The sequence below is a fragment of the Scardinius erythrophthalmus genome (assembly GCF_964197995.2).
Source record: "Scardinius erythrophthalmus genome assembly, chromosome: 21".
NCBI lineage: Eukaryota > Metazoa > Chordata > Actinopteri > Cypriniformes > Leuciscidae > Scardinius > Scardinius erythrophthalmus.
The window spans coordinates 33,739,749-33,764,938 of record NC_138241.1 but is presented as its reverse complement, the minus strand read 5'-3'; the positions used below and the strand labels follow the sequence as shown (position 1 = coordinate 33,764,938).

Here is a 25,190-nt window from a genome sequence, read left to right as displayed (position 1 = left end):
TTTTGTAATTTTGTTGTGTGCTTTCGGCAATTTGTCTTTATATACATATTTCTATATAGACTTTTTTTAGTTCTAGCTTCAGTAATTTTAGGACTTCAACTTCAGTTAGTTGCCAAGGCAACATTTCATTTTTAGTTTTTCATCTATTATTTATATTTGTTTTTAAATAAAAAATATTTTTTAATAGGTTTAGTTAATAATAACACTGAAAATGACAGCACACCTCTCCTCAACAAGACATGATGTCCTGGTGAAGTTATTGCGGAAACGTTTAATACTTCGGTTTATTGATTTAAACAAACCTCTAACCTTAAGTATAAGCAATAGTGAAGGGATGTTCACACATACAATTATGTGCAGCAACAAAGTGACTGGAAGTCATTCTTTTTTATAACAAGAATTACTGATTTCCAGACAGTTGGCAGAGTAAAATTCTATGCAAATGAACAGTGGCATGATATGAACTCTATCAATGGGAGTTATGCAGTTGAGTTGAATTGCAGCCTCCAACGATTTAGTAGATGTTGCATGTGTGAAAACCCCTTAACAGTGATGCTCACCTCGGCAAACACCCCTAAAATCCCCCGCAAAACTGACTAAACAGAGCTTCTTTTGTTTCTGACAAACAAAACTTATTTTATTTCATACAAGGCAGGCATACTTTATCAAAAGCATGTCCTCAAGTCATATTTACTGGCTGAATTATCATAAGTACAAATATAGTTACAAATTATTTACATCAAGATAAGTGTTTCTTCAGAGCTTCTGTGCATCCGTTTGGCTCTTAAAGGACATCATGTCATAAAAACGTCCACGCAATAAACCTTAAAAGTTGACGCAAGGTATTGCAGCAAGTTCCTGTGAGTCGTTGGCTGGCTTGTGAGGACACTGCCACTGTACCTGGTTAGGGAGAACGTTGGTCAACCTCCAGGAATTGGTCTGAAGGAGTGCAGTTAAACTCCAGAATCACGATTCTGAAGAAACAGAGGACTCAAACGCAGCAGGGCACGCACAGGAACACCCAACTGACTGCTCTTGAGCAGGAACTCTGGGAAACAGGAACATCCTGTACAGATAAAGTTAAGAAACACAGTTTAAGAAAGGCTGGCTGCACATAAGTGAAACATTTCAAAACAAATTAATCAGATATCCAGTACTTCAAAGAAAAACTGACTCGCTTTGTCTCATTTATGGTTGCTCTTGTCATTCCGACTTTATTTCTTCTGTGGAAGCAGCAGAGACCAGAGGTCGTAGTGCAAACAAAGCACCATAAATACCCCAATATACGTATGTACGCAAAGTTCTTTTTCACTCTTTGTTTAGAGGTAAAAAGAAGAAGTTTGAGTGGCAGTACACTGTAAAGACCCTGATATACTTCATCCGAAATGAAGATGATGTAATTTCAAACAAAATAAACAGTAGAAATTAGGGCTGGGCGATATGGAGCAAAAAATATATCTCGATATATTTTGCTATATCTCGATATATGATATATATCTCGATATCTTTACAGGAAAAATAACCCCCCAAAAACTACTGCAAAAACAAATATGCCAAATACCACAAAGTCTTTTTTTATTGAAGTGCAAATAGGTAGGCAGTTCATGTAGGAACAAAGTGTTTCTGCGACATAAAAAAAAAAAATAATAATCCTTGTATACAAAAATAATAATTTAACTGTAAAATAAAGGAAGAAATAATACATATTGCACTATTTTTAATAAACCTGTATAGAAATATCATTACTAATTTTGGCAAATAATTAAAAAAAATGCCACATATCCCCCAAAAACTGCACAACTGTAGAGTAAAACATTAATAAAAAAAAAAGTGATACAAATGCATCTAAAAATGTACATGATTGTTACAAAATCACACTGTCTGGGGCCTCTGGAGACCTCAGAACAACTGCTAGCATAAAGTTTAAGGTAAAAATATCTGCCATTAAATTACAGTATCTTACTCCTATGCAATTAGACAAACGGTTCATTCATTACATCACTTTACCTCTGTCTTTATCCACCTTTATCCTCTTCTCTTCTTTTTGGCACTGTATCTATAGCAGAATAGGTAGGCTAATGCTAATTTATAATGTGTCATGTAAATTAGGCCATCCGTCACAATCAGGAAACTTTCACCGTGTCTAGACCGTCTAGAGCTGGCACGAGCTGCCAGGCCCGTTTCTACAGGGGAGCATGTTAAGTGTGAGTGTGTTAAGCGCCCTCAAACAAAAGCAATGCGGCGAGAGGCGACGCTACACAAAAAATTTCCAACAACAACTGATCGCGCGCGCGCGCTGTTTCTGACGCACTTCAAGCACTCGCTGGGCGGGGAAAGATTGATGTGCCTGACCGGACTCGGGGGACTTGGTTGAATGAGACAACACGCGAGGGGAGGGGGAACAAAAGCAAGGAGGCGGAGGAGGGCGGGGGCGAGCACAGCACAGAGAAGGCAAACAAGCAAAGTGGCGAAATCAGAATTAATATACAATATATCGATATATACGATATGTCAAAATCCATATCCAGTTTAAAAAATATCTCGATATATCGTAAATATCGAGATATCGCCCACCCCTAGTAGAAATGAACCAGAGAAGATTTCCATGTCAAAGAAGTTGGAGCCCCAGAGCCACACTTATCTATTACATAATCACCATGGAACAGTGGTAGTTTGAAGGTGTTAATCAGCTGGAGTGAACATTTACAGAAAGTTTGCTTTTGCAAGCTGTTTCAAACTTCCGAGAGAAACTCTAAACGAACTTAGTTTCAGCCTGATTTTGTTCAAAACGACGTCACACAAGTTTATTCTTCAATTTCGGCTGAAGTATATCGACCCTTAAGAGTAGTTTATACACAACTCTAGCACTATATTTCAAGCCATATGAAAGCTTTGTATCAGGAAAAGACTGAAATGTAAGCGGAATATTGTTTTATGGTCATTTTTTTTGTCCTTTTTGGAGCTTTAATTTGGCTTTCACCAAACTAAGAATTAGTGTTGAGTTCAAGTCCACCTTAGTTGAGTTACGTCCAAACCAAGTGTGCTGCACAAGTCCTGAAAAGTGAAGCCAAAATGTTTTGATCGCCCCCCCGGTGGCGGGATCCAGTATATGTAATAAACCCCACTCTCTCCATGTAATCTAATGGGACGTGAGACAAACTAAACAATCAAATTACACTTCAACTATTTTTTTTCCAAAGATGGTTTCTGTCATTTTAAGTAGCTTTGATACCGCGGCTCCACTTCAACACTCACTTCTGCACAGACTCGGGCTCAGAGTCTGCGTGATCAGCGAGAGATGTCAGCGCCATTATGGGACATTGGCGTTTTCTCTTTTCTACAATAGCCCTATTCGGACGGGATTTACAAGGGTAGATGGAGTAATGTAGTTTTACCACAGGACGCTGTAATATTAATGGCCAATTCACACGGGATAAGAGATCTCAGTAAAACTAGCAAAAGTGGGAGGGGTAACTAGATTTACGCATCACCGTTACCTTCCTGTCATCATGTGCGTATTACATTGCTTCCTGATATCACGTGCGCAAACACATATAACCTATATTTTATTTATATATATATATATATATAAAAGAGTTATGTCTGGTCAAACAATGTATTAATTAACTTCAGATTGGATTGTGTTGGTAATAGGCACTTATCTAACGCTAAAAGATGTTTCGTGCCTCTATCAAGTGCTGTCGATCTTCTTTCTGATCTGAATGGTGTGTGGAAAACACTTGTATTGAGTTTTGCCACAGACTGAATGCTTTTTCAAGCGTCTCTATAATTGAAAAAACGTGGGAAACTACTTTTAAACAGGAAATGACGAAATATTTACGTACATATTTACAGCGGGTCTATTTGCACGGGATTAGTATTACCTGAGGTCATTTTTCCGGACCTTTTAAATAAAGGTAAAAGTCGCCGTAATCTTTACTGACATTGTCCGTAATGATTAATGAGATGGCACATTCGGAAGGGACTAAAATCACAGAGAAGCTCTGGTAATTATTACTTTACCCCACCTCTCCATGTTAAACTAGTCCCGTCCGAATAATGGAAGAGAGTGAATGTGCGTCTATAGTCCAATTGAGTCCAAATCAAGTCCAAGTCCAACTAAACAATAATGTATTTCATTAAGTCAATAGCCCCTTTCACACAGCAATCCCGGTAAACTCCCATAAAATTGCCAGAATGACTGGTAAATACACAAATATGTTGTTGTATGCATGTGTGGCGTTCCAGCTTTTTACCGGTAAGAGACCATTCACACATCAGCTCCAAAATACTGGTAAATTCTGAGATGTCAGTCATCAAAAGTGATCTTTCATATTTTTTTATGGACCAGAGCAAGGCTGTGAGGAGACAGACCTACAGTTTTTACAATGGCATGCACTGTGTATTGTATGCTGGAGAAACTGGAAGAACTGGTTGAGGAACGACCACTCCTCAAGAAGACTAGCACTAGAAGACTAGCACCTCTCACCTAAGCAATCCTAATCTACATTTCTTCCCCTCTTCCCACATCCCTCCTCCCTCATGCTGAGATCACCAAAATTCACAATAAGACGCGAAAGAGAACTTAATTCGGCATTCACACACTGACTGATAGGCCCTTTCTGTGAGCGCAAGTGTTCGCACAGAAACTCGTCTTAGACAAGCTTGCAAGTATCGAAATGATTGTATAATCCGGCAAGAGTTAAAAGACAACTTTTCCTTTAAAATAAGACTTCTATGTTCAACAAGTAGAACCAGGTTTAGCTTCTGTTCGAGCGTGACCTTACCTTCCAGGTCAGACGCCACCATATTCTTGAGGCTAGGGATGGAATGGTAGACCAGGAAGCAGGCCAGCATGTTGACATCAGTGTCGTTGTTCATTGGCTGTCTTCTTAAGTATGCTTGTAGCACGCGACTGTTATCTGTTTGTAACGAGAAACAGTGTTGTTGGATTAATAGTTTTAAAATAATCAAGCTTCATGAATTTATTTTATGTGCATTTGAATACATAAAGGTGTGGCTGCACCTTTATACTCCCCAGATTAATGACAAAGAAATTCCCGGGCCATAATTAAGATATCACCCACCCCCACCAATTTTTTTTAATAATTTTTAAATATTTAAATAAATATATTTTTAAATATTTTAATACAAAATTATTCAAATATAATTATAAATGAATACATTTTTATTAATGAAAAATAAATATAAAATAAATACATTAATAATAATTTATTTTGTACAAAGAAAATTAAATGTGTTTTTTGATCATTTAACATTGCATTTTAACATTGACAATTAAGCAAATCAATTCTTCAAGTCACTCTTCAATTCTCATTAATATAATAATGCCAGAACAATAACCACTGATAATGATAAATATATTAAATACTTTTTTATTCAGTATAGTAGTGAGAATAGGGGAGAACAGCACTAAAATTAGACACATTTCTTTACACAAAATGTAATTTTTTTTTTTTCTTTAGATTTTGGACTGATCTAATCTAGAAATCTGATGTGATCTAGAAATGTTCTTGAGAGGTTTCATGACATTCACCCAATTAGCCTTTAAGTTGCCAACCCTGCAGAGCATACGTGATCATAGCCTTTCACACTAGCTGAAGGTGTTGACCAAAACACGACACAAATGCAGTCCTAAACGTAGACTAGGGCTGACACAGAATCTCTAAAATAGAAATCTGAGAAAGCACATCTGAGTCACTGTTAATGATGCTGCCGATACTGACCACAGAGCCAGTGATCCAGGGCTCGATCCGCTGAGCTCTTCATGACGGGCAGGAACTCAGAGTTGAGCAGAAGGCCACGGGTCTGACGGTGTGTGTCTCTGAGCCGCTGCTGAAGGACTCTGCTCTCACACAGCTCTAACACCAGCTTCATCTGCCACAGACTGAACGTCTCACACAGATCGCCCTGCTCCAGAGTCCTCACAGCCTACAGAGATGATCACACACACACACACACAAGTTCACACAGAACGTGTTTCAGCTGTTAAAAACAAGGGGTCGAACGACTTCCGATTTTTTAAAGTCGACATTTCATGTATTTTTAATGCCATCTTTACTGAAACTGACCTGGTCAATAGAGATGTGTGTTGGCAGCATTTCTGGGTTTTCCTGTGTCACACATTCATACAGAATTGCTGACAATAAGGCCACTGTCTCCTGCTTCTGTGAAAACAAGACAGCATGTGTAAACTACAGCAACCAGCAACACAACCCATACATGAACTTTCACTTATTTACAAACCTCATGCCTATGAAGTGCATCTGTGGTATGAAGCTGATGACTACAGAAAATACAGTTCATGCGTTCATTTGTAATCCACATAAGGGAAGCGAAGCAGCAAAGTGGGTCATATTTACTCTTATGTTTACTGTATTCATTAATATTTATAGCTACTGTGACACATGCACTGTAGGCAGCATCATGAGATATAAAGATATAAAAAAAAAAATCTAATTTTAGATAGTATTTTAAAGTGGCTCACATGAATCATTCACAAAGCAAACTCATATTGAGCTACAATAAGTTAAATGGATAAAATGATCCAAGAAATGTAAATTATAAACTTATTATTAATCTAATATTAAGAAGTAAGTATCTAATTAAAAAAAATTATTTTACACAGAATTTGTATGATATGAATATTGTTTTGTTATAAGAATATCATGCCATTAGTTTAGCAACAAGTTAACGTCAAACTCTGTTGATAATACCTTAAGTCTGTGGTGTGGAGTGCTATTAATGTGAGCGGGTAACACTATTGTACTTGCAATGTCACTTATAGTCAGTAGAATGTCTGTTGAGGAGCATCAGAATAAAGAGTTAGCAATATTAAGTCTACTAATACTCTAATGACTGCTAGTTGACATGTAGTTAGAAAGGTACTTAAGGTTAGTGGAATGTCTAAAGCGGACTATCTAAATGTAAAATGTACCGGTAACCGCAGAGCGAACCCAATCAGTCACATGACGGTTAGGATGCTGCCTTAAAAGTTAAATGGCTAAGTAAGATGCAACAGCTCATTTCTGAGGCTCCAGAAGTCATTTCACATACAATAGGAAAGAAATGACAATAAACGTACGTTGATGTGTTACGGTTATACTTTTGAAGCTGAGCGTTTTTATTTGTGGCACCGCAGCTCACCTGCTGAGCTTCCATTATTTACTATAAACACATCTCCCGTTTGTTTATACACAATGAAGGGGCGAGTTGCATTATTGTATGTTGTATTTGCCAACACACTAGATGGTGTCCAGATGTTCATGGGTTCAAATGGAGAGCATTTGACGCATGCGTTTGATATCATTATTTTTTAATCCTGTTCAAAAATGTGTTTTATTAAACATGTAAAGTTTTCTAAATCAGTTGAAACTCTAGTCACTGTATGCCTTACCAACATAATTCCTGTGTTTTTTCTCCATATATACACAATCCCTTTCAAGTATCATTGCACATGCTGTATCATGTAAAAGTTATCAGTTTCACATGGTCATGACATGACTAGTGATTTTATCACACTGGTCTCATATTCAGTCATTTTTATAATTTTATATTTTAACGTTTCTCCTGGTGTAATGCTTCGCCACTTTCATTCTAAGTGCATTGCTCGGGAAAGCAAACTCATCAAGGATAAGAAAGGTGGCAGCTTTAAAATGTACATTTCTAGTTGAAGTTATCATAAGGGAATATAGGGGAAAAACCTACCCTAGACTCCATATAGTTGATAAATTCATGGATATTTAATTGATTTGCTTTCGAATATTAAACCATTGAGCTTTTATTTTGAAGGAAATTTTGGGTTGTATTATTTTGATTGTCATTCCAATTTGGGAAGATGCTTGGGGCGTAAGCGACCTAAACTCAGTGCTCACCAGATCACGAGCTGTTCATGTGGAAAAGAATGCAATGCTGCATTTCAAGCACTGAAACTAGAAACTGCAAATCACACAAATGACCTGTTATGGATCCAAAACATTCCAAGTTTCCATCCCATATTACTCTTCACATATTTTTGCTCATTTATGAAAACTGAGGGAGCCCTGAATCATTTTTCAACAACATGAAAAGGATGCTGAAGATAAAACGGATAACAGAACCTAGAACATTCCTTTAAGATGAAAGTGACCCATAATAATCCTCTAAAAATCCATAAACATAAAAACCAAAGGCTGTTGTACTAAACACTGATGTGGAAACTCATCATCTGTCATGAAAAGAAAATATTAATTACTACACAATTGCATCCTGCAATGTGTAAATTGAGGCCTTTCACTTTACCTAAACAGTTTTTAAAAGATCAAGTCGTCTCAATTTAGTCTGTGACAGCTATTTAGTATCCACATCTCTTTCCTTACGAATGCGAAAGCTCTGCAGGGACATGAACACTTTTTTTCCGACTGCACAAACCAAGCAGTTTCCCTTAAAACAACATGTTTATGGTCTCACATGCTTCATGTTTTCCGAGGCTCTGCAGAAGTACTCGGCGAAGGAGACCAAAGCAGCATCTGAGGTGAAGGTTGAGATGGCCTCGGGCTGCGTAGGAGACGGACAAAAGAGTGGGAGGGAAGGGAAAAATAGCTCATTGACATGAACAAAATTCTTTGCATGAGTTTGAAAGAACACATAATGCTGCATTAATCCAATTAGGAACACAATGTGACCTTGGCAAACATCCGGAAATATCTTTATACCTTCATCCTCTGTATTTGCATGAACGGTTTAATGCTTGAGTTATTTTACAGCTTTACAAACAGACATATGACATGGTAAATATTGACAGACATTGGACAAACCAGTTTGTGGACAGTATTTGTTCGGGCACACAGACAGACCTTAAAAGTGCGCACTTCAGCGCTTCTATTGTTGAGGTTTGGGGCCAGTAAACTCTTCCAGCCTTGAGGGTCGTCCTTGTACGGGAGCTGGCCGGCACGCAGCTTCACGTAGAGAACGCCGTCTCGGGATAAGATGGATCTAGAAAACAGAACTACCCTGTTTTTTGTTCACAATTACCTTAAGTTCCGTTCCAAAACCTAGTGAGCTGGCTTCTAAAGAAGCATACTAACTGAAATGGATCTTAAAGGGTTAGTTCACCCAAAAATGAAAATTATCCCATAATTTACTCTCCTTCAAGCCATCCTAGGTGTATATGACTTCTTTCAGCCACACACAATCAGAGTTATATTAAAAATATCCTGATAAATAGAGCTGATATTGAGTAGTTTGAGATGTCAGCATGTCATAAAGCATAAAACTGCACTACCGTTCAAAAGTTTGGGGATTGTTTTATGTTTTTGAAGGAAGTGTATTTCAAAATGTTCACCAAGGCTGCATTTATCTGATCAAAAACACAGTAAAACATGTAAAACAACTGTTTACTATTTAAATATTTTGTAGAATGTAATTTATTCCTGTGATCAAAGCTGAATTTTCAGCATCATTACTCCAGTCTTCAGTGTCACATGATCCTTCAGAAATCATTCTAATATGATGATTTGCTGCTCAAGAAACATTTCTGGTTATTATCAATGTGAAAACAGTTAAAATCATATTTATTTATTTTTCATATTTTTCAAGATTCTTTGATGAAAAGACAGCATTTTTTTTGAAATAGAAAACTTTTGTAACATTATAAATGTCTTTACTGTCACTTTTGATCAATTGAATGAATCCGTGCTGAATAAAAGAATTAAATTCTAATAAAGGATGCACAAATTCTTGGTAAAAGAGTCCATTTTAATTGGTTCATCTATATATATTAATACTTCCATACTGAGCAAAATAAATATGAACATTTCAGCATCTTGGATGAGCTTTTTTTTTTCCACTGAGCTTGTTGCAGTTCATTCTGGGATTGCTTTATTTTAAAGAACATGTGATGCTCATTAGATTGCAAAAAAAAAAAAGTTGCTGCCCAGTGCCCACGCAGATGAAAAAGTCTTCGCATCTGGACTTAAAATACAGTCTAGATAGGCAGCTCAGATTTTGGAACAAAGCTTAAAGCTGTTTAGTTTGACTCAATCTCTGTTAATCTACATGTAGACTTACTGCAGATGATGGGTTCCTTTACTGATGTCGATGTTTAGCTCCCAATATCTTGGACCTTTCACCTTAATCTGGATGCAAAGAGAAAAAAAAAAAATGTAAGGTCAGATTTAGGGAGTTCATATGAACTATACCGAGGAAGTTTAATTTGTTACCCGTTTCAGAAGGTGAAGCTCAGGCAGCATGGTGGGAGCCATCAACTCCACGGTTGTCTCTTCGTACCACTGCGTCTCCTATTAAACATATACCACATGCATGCACAAACAGATTAGAAACCCAACGCCTTGCACCACGATGTATACGTCTGCTATGCGTGACTCAATGCCTGCGTGAGCAAAGACGTCTTTGTAATTGCTGTGAACAGCTGGTTCCCTTCCTTTGACTGGCGTCATTTAATTGAAAAGATGAGTCCTCTCAAAGCAGCAGGAGAGACACGGTCAGACGCCACGGTCAACCTTCAACAGTCCTTCGCCATGTTTATCACCCAAGAATCTCTTTGATGTGGCCTAACAGCTGCACATGCAACGGGACGGCTAGATGTTGAGCAACGAGCTAATTACGCAGTCTTGAATGACACATGGCATTCACGCTTATTTATTGAAGAAAAAAATGATTTGAATAAAGAATTGGTATCATGAAACGTGTCAGATCTGAGTGTGTGTTTGCAGTGCACTTTTAAGGAGGCTTTTTGACCTGGAAATGGAGGTTGATGGTCAAATTCATACTTAATGATATCATATAAACTATAAAGTGGTGTTTGGCATGTGAAGTGCATACCTTGTAGGTGACATCTAGCAGAGCGTAGCAGGGTTTGAGAGTGTCCACGTCTACAGGCACCAGCAGACGAGGCTCTGCTGCGAGAACAGCCAGGTGGCGCAACGCCTGGAGGTGATACCTTCAAAGAAGAACAGGAACATATGTTTAGGAGAAACAAAAAAAGCTGATTTTTATACTTCTAACCAGTCACTCCAACTAGCCACTTTGGCAGGTTGAATTTTATATATAGGCTAATATACACATTTTTCACTTGTAGTCTTATAAAAAAGGCATCTGAAATAATAAACTAAGTGCAATGTAGAGTTTCAAAAATATAGATTTTTCGATACTGAAATATTTGAAAGACTTCCAATACTCATTTTCCGCAGAACAGATACACGAGACTGCACTTTCTCGCTCTCTCAGGAATCTCTCCGACAGCGAGTTACACACAAACCCGCCTCCTCTCACTCACTCACTCATTTCATTTGCTCTGGGATTGTTGGTGTTACAGGGCTTGAATTCCGGTGTGGGATTGCGCATAATTGAACTAATTCCTGCAGATTTTGTGCTCGCACAGTTAAACAGTCAAATGCACACAAAATAATATAAAAATGTGAGTATTCATGTAAACAGTCAGTTGTGTTTCAAGTGAAGGTAAACAGTTGAGAAAGAAAATGTATGTGTAATGTGTAACAGTATAATGATCCGTGCGTCAGGTCTTAAAGTGACAGCAGTCTAATAAACCTGCTGCCTAATTATTAAATCATATTAAAAATAACTACATGTTTTTCTCCATGGTATCTATGTCAAAATTGTGGCCAGTGAAAATGCTGAGTGCCTAGTAACTTGGGAAAACCACTAGTCAGAGTGGCTGGTGAGCAAAAAAGTTAATGTTAAGCCCTAGTCCGAACCTAAAACCCAAATCCATCTTGGGTATCCTGACACCGGTTGTAGTTAGCAACTCGGGAGTACACGTTTCAAGTCAAAGGATTATGGTCATCTCTATTTTTTTGTGGTAGTGGCAAAAAATTAAATACAGTCTAACCAGAAAATCTGTGTACATTTTGTACACATCTGCATACTTTTCAACACTATATAGTAGGCGAAAAACAGTATGTGAGCTGAGTAGTATGTCCGAATTCATTGTATTCATAAAACAGTAGGCAAAAAGTGTCTGAATGACCAACTACTTCCAGGTGAGACTCTGAAGTGCGTATCCGATGGACACTTTACTATCCCATGATGCCATTTGAAAGGATTTGTGAATGGTATTAGTGAAGTGACGAATCTGATGTTGTAGGTCACATAACAACATTGCAGATACAGTGCATTCATTCATGCTACACGCATTATACTATAAAGCACATACCAGTGTTTCCCCTACCATTATATAAGGGGGGCGCCCCGCCCTCCTAACGGCTCCCCCCGCCCCCCCTTGGAGGTCAAGTAAATTTGATTTGATTTTCTTTATAGCGCCAGATTACAATTTGTTATTTTATATAAAAAAAAAAACTACATGGCCCTTAAGTAATATGTTATTTATCTTATTTCCACGATGGCATGTCTTTTCTGTCTGTGTTTGCGCGTTTACAATTATCCCAATGAGTGCGCACGTGCGCACACTCACACACAAACACTTGCGTCACATACAGTTGAGCACTAGCGGACAGAGAGCGCGCGGCGGGAAATATGTCGCTGAACTGAAGATGGCAACACTCGCTCTACTGCGAGTAGCAGCCGGAGTAGCTCTCCTGCTCCAAGTCTGACGCCCGGTTCACATATATTTCGTTTGCGGTGAGTATTTTTTTCCCGTACACTGCACGCGGATGCAGTCCGTCGATGATCGATCCGTTCCAGTTGCGGTGCGTATACAGCAGTGCAGAGATCGTTTCCGCACCGAGTCTATTTCTGCTGTGCTGCAAACGCTGAATTAAAGTGACAGCGCATGTTTCGTGATCAAAATGAACACCGATTGACCTGAAAATGTAGCAATTTCACCATAAGTGCGATTAATTAAATAAAATGTAGTAATCTCACCATAAATTTATTTAATTAATTACTACTTTTTTCACTTTAAGACTGAGTTAAAGCAAGGAAAACTACAATTTACCTCAACAAGGCGACATAATGAACAACACTCGTCTCATTCGTGGAGGTGGAAAAACAAGTTCTTTGTGACATGCAAGATTTATTGTATTAAAATTTAAATACAAAAGATTTTAATATAAGTACATGGTTAAATATTTTACCACTTGCTTGAACAATTTAATATATAATTATATAGAAGTAATGCATTGAATAATACATTGTTTAAATTGTGTTTACGTGAACGCGCGTTCACAGCAGTGGTGCGTCTGACAGGATTATTCTCTCCAATAAATGCATCATAGAAATAAAAACTTCTCATAAAAAAGCCCTTTTGAAATTTGTTTGTCATATATATGTATTAACTAACATTAACGAACAATGAATGACCAATATATTTGTTAGTATTTATAAATCTTTTTTTAGTTGGTAGTTAAAAAATAAAACTATTTAAGCTCTGGTCCATTAATATTAACAAATACTTCTATAAATTTAACAAAGGTTATTTGCAAAAGTCAATTTTAAAAAGATTTAAATATGTTTATTTATTTTTTTAAAGAGATATCTTATGTTAACATTTTTTAACTTTTACAAACCATTACCCTCCCAGACAATTTATGTGACAGATAGATAGATAGATAGATAGAGATAGATAGATAGATAGTGTCTGTGTCAATTTTCCCCAAACAAACCAACCCCCCCCCCCCCAAACCTGTAAACCTAGGGGAAACACTGCATACTGTCAGTCGTGAAATATGATTGGATTTCGGACACACCTTAGAAGTATCGTTTTATTTCAAACTCAAAAATATTTTTGTAAATCGTGTGCTAGAAAAGTGTGCTTGTGCTCTTTCATTCAAATAAATGCCACTTGCTTAGATATTTTGTCATCTAATGCAAGACATTCACACATTTTTAAGTGTAATACTTTCTGGGCCTAGTGTATAAAATGACACGTTGACACCATGTAGCTACAGTACAGGCAATTCAAACAAACACATTCACGATTCTAGGTAACGTCTCATTTACAGTAAAAGCGAAAGTGGTTTTCCTCAGAAGTGAGGACAATATAGCCATATTCTCTCACTGTGACGTGTGTGTGTGTGTGTGTGTGTGTGTGTGTGTGTGTGTGTGTGTGTGTTAGCAACTGATGTGCATCTACCTGTTGTCTGTGCTGTGAGCAGGAAAATGAGGATAAAGTGCACAAAGGAGCGCAGCAATGGCCGAGTTGGAGGTGCTAAGGGTGTACCTGTGGGGAAAAAAAAGTATGTCAGAAAAATTTCAATCTTGATTAGGTGTTTGACTGACAGCACATTACCAGCTGAGTGAGGGAAACGTAAATCAGCGAACAATGCATGTGAACTGACACTGGAAAATTAGCGCAAAACAAACAATGGACGCACATGCTGCATATTCAATTGTGCCTGGAGGCAATATTTCAGAGTGCATGTGACACGCAATTGTGTTGCGAGGGGGAAATTGGTCATCCATTGTTCACCGGTACTATTTGTGCTCTTTCAAAGGCCTCACTTAAAATAATGGCCGAGTTGAAGAGTGCACTTGAACAGGTTCTGACAGGACGAGAGGCTCTTACTGTGCATTTCATTGACCTGGTTAGAGGTCAAATTATTTCGCTTTAAAAATGCTCAAGAGCCTGTGTACCGGCCAACCAGACAACCTGCTGCTCACTGCATCACACACGCGTTTACATACATTTGTTATATGCCATTTATCTCAATATCTACAGCAGCATGAATGTACTGTAAGGACGCATCTGGCATTTTTGGATTAAGGATTTTTAATTTTTTTATTAAAACTGGTCATTCTCATGTTGTTTCTTCCAAATTTAAACTTGGTGCATGAAGTATTATTGCAAATTTGAGGTCAATGATGATCCTCATGCATCGTGTGACCGAATGTAACTAAATATGTAGAAGTGTGAATGGCATGAGGATGAGTAAATTATGGCAAAATTCCATTTTTGGAAACTTCCTTTAACGCATTATTTAGCAAAGAATAAAATGTGGGGTCAAAGGACATAAGAAGCCATTTCGTGACAGAGGAAGTATTATGATAAAAAGCTAATATTGTACTTTTACAGTCAGAGGACAAAAAGACAATAGTGTTTTATCTGCGGTTATAAATAGCATGAAATATAGCTGACATGTTCTCATGCTTTGCTTGGCCAAATACCAACAATCTTTGTCCTGAGAAATAATTCATGCCTGTGTGGGAGTAACAAACCAAAAGTTTAATATAGTGCTGGAGGAATGAGCCCTTAAACCCAGAAACACATTAAGCATTTTTCAGCTTCCGGTTCCATCAGGCGAATGGGTTTTTTTTTAATGGGTTCTTGAGAAAGGCTAAATTGGACTACAGATGTTGTCGGGGACATTAAACGCCATTTATGCTGAACAGATAAACTCATCTATTCAATATTCCACTTTTACAGCCTCGTTGTGTTTGTACTCTTGCTCTTGAAAAACTATTCAAATTCAAACTTTGCAACTTTTACCTTCGGTTTCACAGATAAGGCTCGAGCCTAGTCCCAGACTAAAATGCATGTTTGAGCTGAAAGCAACTTCCACTGACAGATCTTTAAATATGTCAGCGCCATTGTTTTGTCTCGAGATGCACACTAGAAATGTTTTTTTTCTAAGGCACGTTTAAAAAAAGCTACTTAAGGCGAGACACGGCATCTCAATTTTGAGATTTTGGGATATTTGTCTTCAATAACATGTCTTCTTTCAGACTTGTGGTGAAAAAAAGTCTGAAATACACATATAGGTCTTTCTTTTACTACACTTTGTCTGTTTGTGTCTGTAGATTTCTCCTAAATTCAACAAAAGTTGTCGTTGTAAATCATCCCGCTGCTCCACTATCGCTGCCTGCACCCTGTCATCACATACACCGTTAGAAAGCTCTCTCTCTCCTGTGCAATGCTGTCGGATCCAAATATGGTAATTTCCTTTTTATCAGCAACCAATCGTGAAAGTAAAAGGGGAGATTTAACTCTAAATGCGCAATCTCATTGGCTGATATAAATATTTAAAGCCCATTTTCTCAAACTGAGTTTTTTCTATCATACTCCAAGTCCGAAATCTCCACTTCAGTAGCACCGATATACACCAAACCTTCCAGTCTTGTACCTAGTTATATTATGAAGACATTTACAGAGGGATTTGTAAATATATTATTCCTAGCCTGATTTATATAACATTTTATTATTTTTTTTTAAGGCTATTGACAGTATATTCTGATTTACAGGATAACAAAAGTAGATATCCGTAAATCCCTCTGTAATTTTTTCCCATCTAATATGTGAACACAATGAAAAAATCATTTTGAACTTGGCTTTATCCAATACTCAGATTTTGTTTTTTTAAATATATGCAAATTAGCGCATATTTAATTAGATAATGCATAATTTGCATATTACACATTAAATTACAGAAAACTTGTAATACAATTTTTTCTCATCTTAATGTAGGTAAATCAACTGGGAAAGTTTCATGGTGATATATGCTAGTTAAAAATGTTACCCTATTCACCTGTAGTGTCTCGCATTAAATGTCCTAATTGAACTAAAGCCCAATCCTGGCTTAATCTAAAAACCTGTCTGTGAAACCAGGATGTAGATTTTAAATGAAGATTGAAAGAGTTGTTGGAGGATTATGTTGAAGTCATGTGAACGTGGTGTAGTTCGAAACTTTTCACTTCTGGAAACTATATTTAGGCTTCAAAATTCATAAAAATTGGGTTCATTTGTGAAAATTATGTCGATGAACAAAACGTGTACAAATAATAAACATTTGTCAGTCACTGGCTTTTGGATTATAACTCAAAATAAGCTCTAATGAAAAATATCAGGGTTATGATAAATGATGTTGGTAGAGCAATCATATAAAACTCAACCAACCTCCCTCCGCCCAGGAAGAGCAGGCCCAGGGCCATGTGATGGGCCATGTGGAAGCCATAGTTCATCTCGCCAAAGGTGCGTTTGTGGAGGAAGCGGCACAGCTGCAACACTTTCAAGTTCCCTGAACCGGCCATGACCATAGAAACCGCCAAGAGGACCATGCTCAAGCACGTCTGCAGGTTATACTGCCCTGTCTGGAGGACACCGAAAGTTGTGTGAACTTTGAGAGTTTTGATGACGTCAGGATGGACGCCATTGATGCCAATAAATACTTACTACCGTAGCCGTAGAGGTCGTCAGACACTGCATGAAGTTTCGGGCAAATTTGTACTAAAGGAGAAAGAAAATGCTTAGGATATTCAGAGAACTTTCAGAAAAATCACAAATCTGTGAGGAGGAAGTAAACGTCCTCTTACTAAGCAGTCAAAAGCATCTGAATTTGCAGACCCAGCAAACCGGAATCCCACGGCCAGACAACCTCCAGCAATTATATAGTCATGAGCTTGACTGTGGAAACATTGACAACTTTATTTCACTCATCAAAGGAAGAAACCCTCAGACTGTCAAATGGAAATTCAAGTCAGACATGAGGAACATTATTGAAAACACCTCCACATGAATGAGAAACAGTCTGTGGGCATAAGGATCTCCTACAAACACACAAGACGATAAAAACAGATCAGTCAGAATCAGATGCTACTCACACTAAGGTCTCCATGTTAAGATCCTCAGAGACGGACGTCTGCTCCTGGTTTCCGATGTTTTCCTTGATGATCTGAGAACATGCATATTTTTAGCTTTAAAGGGTTAGTTCACCCAAAAATGTAATTACTCACCCTCATTTTGTTCCAACCGCGTAAGACTTTCGTTCATCTTCGGAACACAAATTAAGATATTTTTGATTAAATCTGAGAGCTGATCACTTCTCCATAGGCTGCTAGGTGACCGAAACTTGCTGGCCCAGAAAAGTTATTAAAGAGATCGTTAATATAGTCCAAGTGACTACAGTGGCTCAATCTTAAGTTTATCAAGCGACGATAATACTTTTTGTGCGCAAAAACAAACAAAAATAACGACTTTATTCCACTATTCATTTCCTTCTCCCTGGGCCTCGTAGTGTTTTTGCGCTGCGCGTCTGTGTTGCACGTCAACACGCATCACACACATGACCAGCTTTGGCCAATAGTGAGCATACGTGGTGACGTGTAACACAGACGCGCAGCGCAAAAACACTACGTGAACCAACTAGAGGCCCAGAGAGAAGGAAATGAATAGTGGAATAAAGTCGTTATTTTTGTTTGTTTTTGAGCACAAAAAGTATTCTCGTCGCTTGATATACTTAATGTAGTGCCACTGTAGTTACTTGGACTACTTGGACAGCAAATATGGGGATATTTGGGGATATTTAATTGAATTAATCAATCAACGATACCATTGATCAGCATTACCAAACGTGGACGTTCCACTAGAAACAAACATTGATGTATTGTTTTAATTTATTACTGTGAAGCTGCTTTGATACAACCTATGTTGTGAAAAGCGCTATATAAATAAACTTGACTTGACTTGACTATTTTAACGATGTTTTTAATAACTATTCTGGGCCGGCAAGTTTCGGTCCCTCTGGAAGCCTATGGAAGAGTCAGAATTCTGTCAGATTTCATCAAAATATCTTAATTTGTGTTCCGAAGATGAACGAAAGACTTACATGGTTGGAACAACATGAGGGTGAGTAATTACTGACAGAATTTTCATTTTTGGGTGAACTAACCCTTTAATCGTATTAAAAGGGCCTGACACAAGCCGCGTTTCCATTACCTTTCAAATTGCGCAAATTGAAATTGCGAATTGGAAATACGCCACAATTTCGCAAAAACTTGTGTTTATCGCAAAAAAGTTTTTACGCTCACATGAGGTGGATTTTCAGGCAATTCGAAAAAGGAATATTTCGCAAAACTGCAATGGAAACAGTTTTTGCGCATTTACAGGTCACCTGACGTAGATGACACGGTGTGTTTAGACAGAATACGAGACAGAGTTCTTTATTAAATTCATATAAGAGAAAAGAATTACAGGAATAATGGATTCTAAACCTCAAATAAATGCCACAATCAAGACCTCGAAGCATATATTAGGGAGAAACACCCAGAAACACCTCATATGTGCCGCTCACAAGTATAATAAGGCTCGTTCCTTACCATTAATGCTTGGAAAACACACATACATCTCCTTCAATTAATAATAACGGCTAGTGCACTGGCTGGGATAAACATAATCCTACCAACGTCCGTTGCCATGGTTTTTGGAATGATTTTACTTATCGCAAGAGGAAAAAAATTATTTAATCACATTGGTTAATGGAAACGCCGTCATTTCGCAATAGGTTTTGTCGACATTTAGAGAGAAAAAAATTAAATAAAATTTGCAAAAAAGTTTTCGCAAATCTGTAATGGAAATACGCCTACAGTCTACACGACAACATCACGTCATCTCTATTCACTAACAATGACAAATAATGCGTAAGCTCGATGCTAGAAGCCAGCAACAGTAAAATGGAAGACGTTTTGTATTTATTTAAAGCTTTATGCATTTGTGGTTTCCGTAACTAAGGAATTTAAGGTTAACGATTTTCCATTGACGTGCATTAATAGAATGTTCAGCATTCAAAATTCCAAAAACTAACCGTCAGGGATGATGTCATCAATATTTGAATACTGAATTGTGACTGACATTTTCTTTTTCCACATACACATGCAAAAATCAGAAAATAAAAGCAACTAGATTAACAGAAACAGCCAGTTTGTACAAAACACTCTCAGTGTTCAGGCTGCAGGGCTTCTGGGCGATTTCCTAAAGCAGAGAGAATACAATTCTAAACAAACTGGATAAACTGCAACACCTGCAGCATTATGAATGTACCTCATTATTAAAAGACACACTTTGAAACATCTCAATAACCTTCCTCTCCTCCCTCCTCTCTTGCTCAATGACCTGCTCACCACCATTACGGCTGAAGTGACCAAACAGTTCCGCTTTTCACAACACATGCGTTGCTAAATATTTGATCAACCTGTGAACTTAGAGGGAATGTGGAAGTAAAACCATGACCTGAGGCAAAAATGTGCTTCCTCTTTTGAGAAACTAGTTGGAAACAGAACGCAAATGTTGGATTTTTTAGAGCTCTAACATACCTGAGGCACATTACTGGTCACCCAATCAGCATTGGGAACGATCTCGTCCCACATGATAAGACATCTGGCCAGCGTCTGTAAAGAGAACAAAGACACAGCTACTAAACACAAAGAGCTTGCAATGGATAAACATTTTATGCTGAATTGTCAAAAAGGAAATATTTGTACATCCCTTTCATTTGAAGCATTCATGTTTATTGGTTAAATCCTGTATGGCTCTGTTTCAAAACCTAGTGAGCTAGCTTGCCTACTTTCCCAGATGTCTTCTAAGGGGCTGATCACACAAAGCAGTTTTGCATTTAAAAACGTGAGAATGGAATAAGAAAAAAGATTATTAAAAGTTGACCTTTTTTAACTTAGACACGAGATGCGAGCGCAAAGGTCAAAGACATCCGTCTAGCGCAGAGGTGCATAAACCTTTAGCTATGAAGAGGCCAAAAGTCAAACTTGATTTAGGGCTTGATTTTTTTTATTTGCAAATTCATTTATATTTTCCACATTTCAATGCAAAAATATTTTTGGCAAAAGCATTTTGCTACGTTGCAGGAATTTTAATAAGAGGATCCACCTAATTTTACAACGTGAAGGCAAGCTTTAAAAATGTTTGTGAATGTGCGAGACTTCCGATTCATTAGAAGTTATAGATAAATAACAGTAATAACAAAGTGCAGTAAATGGTTAAACTATTTGCTCTAAACCAGTGTGTTTATAATTAACATAATGTGGTAAGAAATAGCAGTTTGTGGTATCAAGCAGCATAACGAGCTGTTTCGTACAGCTAAAATAACTGAGGCCAGACACAAAGTTACAAATAACCACGCAGCTCTTACGTTAAAAATTAAGGTGGATAAACCATTTCTCAAATCATTTATAATAAGATAATTTTTATTGATACCAGTACAGTATAAACGACCATCTGGGATGCTGTTTTCACAATGCATTATAGGATTGACTTCTCAGCAAAGAATATAAGGTAAGAAAATAAGGTAAGAAGGGCATCATAAATTACTACCTTTTGGAAGTCTATGAAGGCAGCATTAAAGTCCTCCTGTAGTCTATAATTTTATCCCTTAAAACTCATCTTTGATCATCAAAACTACATTATTTAAATATTTTTTTCCTGTGAAATAAAATAATAAAATTCTTCATGCCTTAAAATAGCTCGAATGTAACTCTACACCCTTGGCTTCATTTAGTATACGTGGAACCATGAATATGCAAATTATAAGGCCTATAGTTCACAACATCGTAATATACATTATATATAAAATTCACCCGATATATTGCTAAATGTACCCGATTTTTCATATCAACAGAAAAATATACTGGGGTAACCTGGCGTCTCTTGAGACTCCCCTGCTTCGCAGCAGATAATGATTTGCTAAACCCGCCCCCTCGAGACGGGATTGGTTATAAAATATTTTTGACGTCAGAAACACCAGCGGTTTCAAAGCGTGTTTTTGAGACTGTCTTTTGGTTCACTGCAGTTTTAAGGAGAAAATACTCAGCAATGGTGTTAACTGAAGAATTTGCACATGGTTTGTAAAAACACCACATAGACATATAAACAACATTAAAAAACTTGATTTTCAACACATGGAGTCTGTAAGGTTTTGGAATAGTGCCAGAAAGGAAGTGACCTTCCTGTTGGTTAACAAGCACAGCGGGCTAAAATGAGCCCATATGTGGCCTAAAAAACCATCATAAAACATGAGAAGCCTTGGTAAAAAGTGTGAATGAACCCAACGTGAGGTGTTAATGTGCAAGTCCCCGTGAGCCCAGAGGCTGTCGGCCCTATAACGCTCTCTCACCCTCAGCAGCAAAAACTCAGGCTTGATGAAGTCCAGCAGGAACATGGTGTCTGGGGCTTTCAGCCAATCAGCTATAGACCTGGAGGAGTCCAGAGAGACAGGTGTGAATGTGAGAGAGAAGACAAGCTGAAAGAAGCCAGCTTCAATCTTGCACTGCTCTTAAGGACTGAGGAAGATGTCTGCCTTTATTTACACAAAGCATTACATTTTATACTTAATTAAAGGCAAGGTGTGTGATTTTGGGGATTTTAAAATACCCGTTTTATCCTGGTTTATTGCACAGAGACAACTATAATTTGAAAGTTGACTTTCTGAAGAGTGTAACACTGTGACTCTAACTCTATATGTTTGAGGGTCCCAACAACTTCTAGATCAACCAATGCTGCGGGACTGTTTGCTCAACAATGGAAGACAAAAGAGGGCAGAAGGGTCAGTAAAATCATAATATATTTGCATTATATGTTTGCTGCTGCTAGAGTGTTTTTTTAGTTAACTAAAACTATTAAAAATTACTTTTGGTAATTGAAATAAAGATGAAATAAAATAACATTTAAATATTAGATGAAAAACTGAAACTTAAAAAAAAAAACCCTTAACATTAAAACCTTATGTTACCAACTAACTGAAATAAAATAAGTTTAAGTTGAAATAATAAAAGATAAAAAACAAAACTGAAAAAGCTATATAGATATGTTTAAAGGTAAAAACTAATAACATAACAAAATTATGATATAACAAAATAATAACATTTAGATTAATATATAAAAATAAAAGCCAATATTAATAAATATCATAATAGTATATAAATAATGCTAAAATAAGACATTTCAAAATTACACATTTCACCTTAATGCTTAATGTTAGGATGTGGTTCTTTAGTCAAATGGAACAAAAGTAAGTGAATAAAAATAAAACTCACCTATTATTTGTCTTTAGGTAAATCATGGCTAGAGCAAGTGTCGCACCAGGACAGGTCACGTCCACATTGATAGTGTCACCCTCCTAATAAAAAGAGTTACATTTAATCTGTGTTGCCCTTTGAATATTATTATATAATGCAGTGTATGTTCTGCATACTACAACACAATTAAATTGAAATTTATGAATTAAATATAATGAAACATGCAAAATATAAATACAAATAGATGGAATTTCAAACATTATTCATATTTTTTTCTGGAAATAGCCCATATTTTGTGAGCATGAAAACATACTTGTGGGTAATTCACACAAATAATATTAAATACTATGCTTTGATAATTTATATATATTTATTTTAATCTAATTAAATTTTAATCTTTTTTAAAACTTTCCTTTTTTTGTAAATTTTCTCAATTCAAATAAAATTTCATGCATAATATATATATATATATATATATATATATATATATATATATATATATATATGCATTATGCATGAAATTGTATTATTTTAGCTTTTTTTTATAAAATATATCAAATAAAATTTCATGCATTATATATATATATATATATATATATATATATATATATGCATTATGCATGAAATTTTATTTTATATATTTTTATATAAATTATATATATATATATAATGATGCATGAATATAAAGTATGCATGGAATGCACCATACATATTGTTCACTTTGACGTCACCAGATAAATATAGTATGACAGCACATTAGCGTTGCTGAACATTCTCTCGCTTTCTCGTACAATAATATAAACTGTCAAGCATGACCACATTAGAGGTGTGGCATCATTCTCAGCACATAGAAAGCTCAAGATGAATACATGCTCTTTGATGGTAATGTCATGACTCCACCTTGATCTGATAGCTGGGAGACTTGTGTTTCTCTCTGTTGATGCCAGCATGAGTGCGCCGATGGCCTCCTACCATATACTGATAGAGCTGCTCGGGCACGTTCAGGTCGGTCATCCCGATCAGGTTACTGCCGTGCTGTAGGGAAGGAGAGAGCAAACAGCTGGGTGAGCGTGGGAATAACTCCGCTTCCCATCTCTCATAGATGCACACATTGCACGCTTTTTTGCTGAATGAGCTAGCAAGTTTTTTCTAATAAATACTACTACAAACACTAACTCCATCATCACTTTAATAGTGCACTACCACACATACTAAAGGCCAGTTCACACCAAGGACAATAACTATAACCAGATATTAGGTTTACACAGATGTATCAGCAATTATTTTGACTATCGGCCATCAGCCATTGTTTAAAAACAGCCAATGATCAGGGCTGATTATATCATGAAAATCAAAAGGGGGCAGAAAAATGTGTCAGACTGAAACTCTGTGTATTACTCTGAAATACTGTGTGTGAAGAAAATATCTTGTGTTGAATTTCAGGCTGTCGAAGTTAACATGACAATAACGCATTAATAGTTAAATAATAGCGACATAAAAGCAGGTTTTGTTGGACCCTATGATGAATCGCCCGTAGTTCAAGCCAGAGCCGCCAGCTCCTTGGATTTTCCCTACACCAAACATTATTTGTAGTGCCTCCCATTCAATAATCGCAAAGAGCTTTGTTTCTTCTGATAAGATGATAATCTCAGCTTTCAAATTCTGTCCATTTTATTACGAAAGTCAAACAATAAATGGTGTTTTGACGCTCTTAAATGTGACGTGACGGATCGCTGTAGCGCCTCAGTTTTTTCTTCCACTTTAACACAAGTTAGAGCATGAAAAAACATGCATGAATATTAAAAGGTATGTTAAAAAGATAAAATGTACAACTTACCAAAATGAATCATAACTCATGTAATCACTCAATCTGTGTTTCAACCGCAGAAAGACGTCAAAAAACAGCTTGTGAATTATATGCAACATTGCATTTACCTCAGGAAAGTTGTTCGTTAGTTAGCAATAAAAAAACACTAGAGAGGAGATTATTTACTGTTAGTGTATGTTTAAATACATTTGTCATGAAGACTAGTGTTTATGGAGTTAAGAAATTACCTTACGTGCAACTGAGTTGTATACAAACATTTGTAATTATTATATCTGAAAATAAATAGCACTTGAATATAATAGTATTGTACCAAATGAGAGGGATCACTATATAGTTTAAAGCATTAGTTGGGAGGGATTTCTTTTCCTTTAGAAAATCAAACGGCATCGGCAGAGAAATGTAGTATCGTGCATCTCCCAGATAGTTCTAAAACTCGTTCTAAATATAACAGAATAGCAAAGTCCACGCCACAACTATAATGATAACGGCACAGAGAAACAATATCATTGGGATCACTTTCAGAACTGTTTTTTTTTACCAGCTGATGAGCGATCAGCCAATCAGAATCTATCCTGCTTAAAGTGGAAATAAACAGAACGATATTGTCCACTCGTGTGATCGCTAATATAGT

The 25,190-nt window shown here is 36.9% G+C and overlaps 1 protein-coding gene across 5 annotated transcripts in view; it reads right to left on the bottom strand.

The window, feature by feature from the left end:
- Positions 1–618: 618 nt before the first annotated feature.
- anapc1 (anaphase promoting complex subunit 1) overlaps positions 619–25,190 on the bottom strand; it is a 67,981-nt gene continuing 43,409 nt past the window's right edge. Inside the window, exons 31-48 of one of the 5 annotated variants that reach the window (XM_081350618.1) lie at positions 23,632–23,766; positions 22,750–22,832; positions 21,831–21,909; positions 20,020–20,094; positions 17,533–17,603; positions 17,245–17,335; positions 17,105–17,158; positions 16,829–17,022; positions 14,072–14,158; positions 10,843–10,960; positions 10,221–10,298; positions 10,069–10,136; positions 8,856–8,994; positions 8,470–8,556; positions 6,093–6,188; positions 5,748–5,952; positions 4,788–4,922; positions 619–1,066 (exon numbers count right to left, since the gene is read on the bottom strand). In XM_081350618.1, the coding sequence (XP_081206744.1) occupies positions 954–1,066; positions 4,788–4,922; positions 5,748–5,952; positions 6,093–6,188; positions 8,470–8,556; positions 8,856–8,994; positions 10,069–10,136; positions 10,221–10,298; positions 10,843–10,960; positions 14,072–14,158; positions 16,829–17,022; positions 17,105–17,158; positions 17,245–17,335; positions 17,533–17,603; positions 20,020–20,094; positions 21,831–21,909; positions 22,750–22,832; positions 23,632–23,766 (1,908 nt within the window). In that variant the 3' untranslated portion in view covers positions 619–953. Of the gene's footprint in view, positions 1,067–4,787; positions 4,923–5,747; positions 5,953–6,092; positions 6,189–8,469; positions 8,557–8,855; positions 8,995–10,068; positions 10,137–10,220; positions 10,299–10,842; positions 10,961–14,071; positions 14,159–16,828; positions 17,023–17,104; positions 17,159–17,244; positions 17,336–17,532; positions 17,604–20,019; positions 20,095–21,830; positions 21,910–22,749; positions 22,833–23,631; positions 23,767–25,190 lie in introns of those variants that run through there. The other 4 variants (XM_081350620.1, XM_081350619.1, XR_014029043.1 and 1 more) reach the window with 4 other exon arrangements.